The sequence below is a fragment of the Coffea arabica genome, chromosome 5e (genome assembly GCF_036785885.1).
Source record: "Coffea arabica cultivar ET-39 chromosome 5e, Coffea Arabica ET-39 HiFi, whole genome shotgun sequence".
In the NCBI taxonomy this organism is placed as follows: Eukaryota; Viridiplantae; Streptophyta; class Magnoliopsida; order Gentianales; family Rubiaceae; genus Coffea; species Coffea arabica.
In genome coordinates, this window is record NC_092318.1 from 25,250,750 (window position 1) to 25,256,995 (window position 6,246).

Genomic DNA, 6,246 nt, shown 5'->3' on the forward strand with positions numbered 1-6,246 from the left:
CAGTATTTGAATAGGTCGTTCTTCATAGGAAAGGACTCGTCAAGTTCAACATCTTCGGGTGGCAAAATGTGAGTCTTAGTTAATCGGTCCACTATTACCCAAATTGCATCATGCCCCTTTTGTGTTCGTGGCAACCCTGATACAAAATCCATCGTTATGTGCCCCCATTTCCATTCAGGAATCTCTAAAGGCTGTAACAAACCTGACGGCTTTTGATGTTCAGCTTTCACTTGTTGGCACGTAAGACACTTTTGTACAAACTGAGCAATCTCCGCCTTCATATTCTCCCACCAATACAGACTTTTAAGATCTTGGTACATCTTATTATTCCCTGGGTGTATCGTATACCTAGAGCGGTGTGATTCCTCCAAAATCCCCCTCTTTAATTCCTCATCCTTAGGTATAATGACACGATTTCAGAATTTTAAGATTCCATCATGACCTATGTTAAAGTTAGGAAACTCCCCTTTCTTCACCTTTTCCATCCACTTTTGCACTGCTGGATCCTTCACTTGGCCCTCTTTGATCCGTTCCAACAGTGTCGACTTCACCTCAATATTTCCAAAAATCACCTTCTCCGGTTCCAGACGAGGTTTCCACTCATAGACATCTTCGAACAGGCTCCACTCTCCCATTATGGAACTTGCTAGTTGAGCCTTTCGGCTTAAAGCATCTGCTACAACGTTGGCCTTTCCAGGATGATAGTTAATGGTACAGTCATAATCCTCTAAGAACTCTACCCACCGACGTTGTCTTAGATTTAGCTCCTTCTGAGAAAACAGATACTTAAGACTCTTATGATCCGTATAAACCTCGAAAGTTACACCATAGAGATAATGTCGCCATTTCTTCAAAGCGAACACTACAGCTGCAAGCTCCAAGTCATGGATCGGATAATTCTGCTCATGAGGTTTTAACTTCCGAGATGCATAGGCAATCACATTCCTATTTTGCATCAACACGCACCTTAGCCCTTCTTTTGAAGCATCAGTATAAACCGTATAACTATCGTTCCCACTGGGTAAAGCTAAAACTGGAGCCATAGTCAATTGTTTCTTAAGCTCTTAGAAACTACTCTCGCACTTAACATCCCAAATATACTTTCCTTGTTTCTTGGTCAAGTTAGTCAAGGGTCCCGCAATTCTCGAAAAATTCTTTATAAATCGGCGGTAGTACCCTGCTAGACCTAGAAAACTTCGCACCTCTGTGGGATTTTCTGGCCGCTTCCATTTGGCCACAGCTTCCACTTTCGCCGGGTCTACAGCAAGGCTATCTTTTGAAATTATGTGACCTAGAAACGCCACCTTTTCCAACCAAAATTCACACTTACTGAACTTAGCGAACAGTTGGTGCTCTCTTAGGGTTTGTAGCACTATCCGCAAATGTTGTTCATGTTCCTCCATTGACTTCGAATACACTAAGATATCATCAATGAACACCACTACAAACCTGTCCAAGTAAGGTTTGAACACTCGATGGATCAAATCCATGAATGCCGCTGGGGCATTGGTTAAACCAAAAGGCATTACCGCGAACTCAAAATGCCCATATCGAGTGTTAAACGCCGTTTTTGGCACATCCTCCTTTCTAATTCTCAATTGATAGTACCCTTGTCGCAAGTCTAACTTAGAAAACACTACAGCCCCTTGTAACTGATCAAACAACTCATCGATGTGGGGCAAAGGATATTTATTCTTAATAGTTATTGCATTCAGCCCTCGATAGTCAATACATAACCTTAAACTTCCGTCCTTCTTTTTAACAAATAATACTGGAACTCCCCATGGGGACTCGCTCTCATGAATAAACCCTCGTTCTAGCAAGTCTTGCAATTGCACCTTTAACTCCTTGAGCTCGGCAGGTGCCATACGATAAGGGGTTTTCGAAATAGGAGTAGTTCCGGGTACTAGGTCAACCTTAAATTCAATCTCCCTTTCTGGTGGCAGAGACTCCAACTCCTCCGGAAATACATTCTGGTATTCACTGATTACTGGCATGTCTTCCAACTTAATCTTTTCTCCCGGAGTGTTAATCAGGAAAGCTAAGTAACCGTGTGCCCCACGACTAAGCAATTTCCTAGCCCTTATTCCCGAAATAAGCGCAGAAGAGGCTATCATACCCCTCACGTCTAACTTTAGTGTTGCCTCCCCCGGTATACAAAATTCGACCACTTTCATCTTACTATCTACCCGAGCATGATAGTGAGCTAGCCAATCCATACCTAGAATGACATCGTACCCCTTGATGGCTAGACTAATGAGGTCAACTACCAATTTTCGTTCACCAACCCAAATATCACAATTCCTATACACCTCATTCGCAAGCAAGATTTGATTACCCGTAGGTGTTCTTACCTCTAAGTCATAAGGTAACCTTTCAACTTTCAAATCAATTCCAAGCATAAATACAGGATTAACAAAAGAGTGAGTAGCACCGGGGTCTATCAAAATTCTGGTTAACCGGTGAAAAACAGGGATTGTACCTTCCACTACCTCCGTTGGTGCAGGTACGGATTGTTGATCCCGCGAATATACTCTGGCCGGAACCCTCGACCTAGCCCCTCCAGCATTGGTCGGCTTTGGGTTTGACCTGGCAGTCGACTGGGTGTCACTGATCAACGGGCAGTTGACTATCTGGTGATCCACACCTCCGCACCTCAAGCACTTTCGAGCCTTTCTCCAGCACTCATCCTCGGTGTGGTTCGGTTTCCCGCAATACCCACACGTTACCCGGGGAGTGGAGGTTTGGCCTCCCAGGGGAATACCTCTACCTTGGCCTCTACCGCTTTGGCCTCCCCTCTGGGCACTTCCTCTCGGAGCACTTCCCCTAGATGTGCTCGAAAACCGTCCACCTCCAGCCTCACGACCGGATTTAGCAGGTGGCATGCTCCGATCACCTCGTACTGACCCTTGGGCTCCACTAGGTGCCCCTTTCCGCTTAGCATGGAAATTTCTCACTTGCCCCCTAGCAGTCTCTATCCTTAGGGCCTTCTCCAGAACCTCCGTGAATGTATTAATTTGAGCCGCCACTAAGGCTTCTTGTAACTCCACATTCAGTCCTTGCACAAACCTCCGTACTTTTCTTTGCTCCGTAGCTATCAGTTCGGGAGCAAATTTAGACAACTTTGTAAACTGAGTCTCATACTCAGTTACACTCAACATTCCTGGCGGAGTTTAATGAAATCGTCCTCTCGCTTTTCCTGGACGATGGGTGGAAGGTATTTTTCGTTAAATTCCCGTACGAAGTTTAACCAGGTCCATGCAGTCGCCTCTCTCTCCCACTTGGCCATCACTACGTTCCACCAAGCCCTAGCTAGCCCCTCGAACTGGAAAACAGCGAATTGGACTTGCCTCTCCTCTGTATATTTTAGGGCAGCAAAAATATTAATCATGGCCTCCAGCCATTTCTCGGCTCCGTCCGGGTCTGATCCTCCCAAGAGCTTGGGTGGGGAGAACTTTTGGAATCTCTCCAAGGCCCTATCCTACCCCATCTCGGGGTCCCTAGGTTGATGTACAGGAGCTTGACCCTGTTGTTCCACTAACCGAGCCAGAATGTTAGTCATCTGTTGAATGGCAGTTGCCACCTGATCTCCCCCTGCAGTCTGGGGTTCAGGTTGTGGCTCAACCGTTGCCTCTCTCTCCCCTCTCGGTTCTGGCACCGGTTCCTGTGCCTGTTTACCCCCACGGTCTCGACTAGGACCGCGTCCTCGGTTAGTTCCCCTGGTTTGACTTCTTCTACCCTCCATGTTTTGGAATTTAGGCAACTATAAACATATAAACAAGGTAAGGTATAGCTCGTATAACATGTTGCAGAAAGCTAAATAAAGGCAATAAAACACATAATAAACAAGTACTTTATTTACATAGCAAACAAGTCATATATACATGCCAACCTAGGCAACTCAAAGGCTATACTAGCCAAGGAACATAGAACAAAAGCCCCTATTTACATCCACCGTGACACGTCAAGGTCAAAAACAAAAGGAAACGTGTCGTCCTACTATGTTCCTAACTATCCCACAAAAATCTCCTCAGTCCTAAATCCTAACAGGTCGTCTGGCTAGACGCCAACCCCACAGACTCCGAGGATGCACTCGGCTCCTCCTCCGGGTCCTCCTCAGGATCCTCCTCTGGATCCTCCCCAGGAGCACCAGGAGCGCCAGGAGCTACAGGCGCTTGGCCTTCTCCGGCCAAGTCCTGAAGCACGTCATCCACTAGTGCCTTGCACTCAGTCAGGATGTGGCCGGTCCGGTCTCGTACGTCCGCAACTACTCGCATAAGGCGTCCGGTCGTCGCCTGAGCCTGCTCGCGGAAGGCATCCGTCCGCTGCTGCTCCTCCAATATCGAGGCCTCCAGCTCTCGAATCCTACCTCCCTGGCCTCGGAGGGTAGCCTGAAGGCGCTCTATCTCTGAGTGGCACCTACGATTGGCGCGACCCAATCATCGCCGCTCGTCGTCCACGGCAAGCACTACCCGATCGGGGTAGGAGTAGGTTTTCCAGCAGTCGCAGCGTCGAATCTTGCGCGCTGGGGACCACAGCTGCACTGGCCCACCGGGGCTCTCCTGATACGTGATCACACGGCTAACAGGCCCATCTAGGTACGGCTCGTCAATAGGAGCGTCAGTAGGCGCGTCAGTCGGTACCTCAGTAGGCGCAGGCTGGGACGGCCCAGCACTCCCGGAGGCGTCAGTACCCGCCGTAACCTAGGTTTACAAGTAACATGGCAAAAGTAAGTACACGACGCGTAGAAAACAAGGCTAAAGGCTAAGCTCGAAAATAAAACCCTAGCCTATCGTATCAAGCACTCAATCTATCCAGATCAATTCATAGCCTAGGCTCTGATACAACCTGTGACGACCCCACCTCCCCCTAAGGTGTACCAGAGGGTTCGGCGGACCGCCTGTCCAGCTCTCGCCAAGACTCACTCACTATCTAAAACGAATCGCGTGCGTACATCCATGAACCATAAATAACATCCACAATTCAAGCTTATAATTTATATTGATACAATTCAAGGTACAAAGTCTCAATATACCAAACTAGTTCAAAGCGTATACAAATGAAATACAAAACATTCTATTCGAGGAATAGCGCGAGTACAAGACAAAAGTCAAAAGTCAAACAACTAGACTACGCTAGCCTTTACACGTCTCACGCCTCGTTCATACCCCTGTAAGGAAAACAAAACTAAAGGGGTAAGCCAAAGCTCAGTGATGTTCCAGATATCAAATTGTCCAGCAAACAAGATAATAACAATGTAATAGTGAAATAGCGAGCAAACAAGTTCAAGTAAAGAGATAATACTTCAAGTAGTCAAGAAATGTGTGGATCATGTTCACAAGTAAGGATACAGTTGCTCATGTCTCGGCTCCATCCCAGCTTGATCGAATATTAGTTGACACTCCGTCAACTTTCAGGTAATAACTAGTCCAGAAAGAAAACTCCACTTCTCGCCAGTCTCCGTCCACCAATCAACCCCCTTCTCCGGGCCCGCACACCCCACGAAACACGGGTGGTAATACTCGAGTATACCGAATTGCCGAGGAGATAACACTCCACTTGACCTTACTAGTGACCCAAGGTTTGTTATTTAATCGACCAGGCCCTTGCCGGCTCGACTCGATTAACTAGCCACAGGGTTTCTGGAATTCCAGGCATAATATAATTCATGTGCATGTAGAGCAAGTCAAGTAAAGTCGATAAACAAGAACAAATTTGGATAGGGCAAGTGCGATAAAGTACACCCTTACTCTATCAAATCACATGTATATCACGTATTCACGTTGATCAAAGGTAAATGGCAAATATCGAGTTCAATCAGATATTTGGAAGCACTCACCAAAATAGTGCCTCTAGTGCTCGTGTCTGGGTGGTACTCCGGGTTTGGAGTCCAAATCTGCGATAAAACTTAACTTGAGAACTTTGAAAATCAACTAAGGTTCGAAACTTAAGCGTTTCGTTCAATATGAATCAAGAAATTAAAATCTCCTTGAGAAATAGTCGTGAAATAGTTGCTCGCTTTTCAAACTAAAAAAAAATTGATAACATGTTTGCTTGGAGATGACTTTTGATTCAAAAGTGCAAGCAAAACGGTTTCATAGTGATTCATATCGTTTTCCTAAGAATACAAGTTCGGCCAAGTCCTAACGTATAACCCTCGATAAACAAAGTAGCAAAGGTCCTCGCTAGTTCAAGTGATAATCACTTTTAACCTTTACTCAAGTTGCAAGTATAATTTTCTAGTCC

At 46.1% G+C, this 6,246-nt stretch overlaps 1 protein-coding gene across 1 annotated transcript; it reads right to left on the reverse strand.

The window, feature by feature from the left end:
* Positions 1-416: 416 nt before the first annotated feature.
* On the reverse strand, positions 417-2,885 carry LOC140006933 (uncharacterized). The gene is made up of 4 exons (XM_072049608.1): positions 2,483-2,885; positions 1,733-2,266; positions 967-1,033; positions 417-753 (listed from the first exon to the last, which is right to left on the reverse strand). Exons 1-4 carry the CDS (start codon positions 2,883-2,885, stop codon positions 417-419), a joined length of 1,341 nt encoding a protein of 446 aa, XP_071905709.1.
* Positions 2,886-6,246: the final 3,361 nt, after the last annotated feature.

Coding starts and splice junctions, on each gene's coding strand:
- LOC140006933 (XM_072049608.1), bottom strand. CDS start 2,885: ATGCCACCTGCTAAATCCGGTCGTGAGGCTGGAGGTGGACGGTTTTCG. Junction 2,267..2,482: donor ACCAACGGAGGTAGTGGAAG/GTACAATCCCTG, acceptor GAAAATTGGTAG/TTGACCTCATTAGTCTAGCC. Junction 754..966: donor GCTTCAAAAGAAGGGCTAAG/GTGCGTGTTGAT, acceptor GCTAAATCTAAG/ACAACGTCGGTGGGTAGAGT.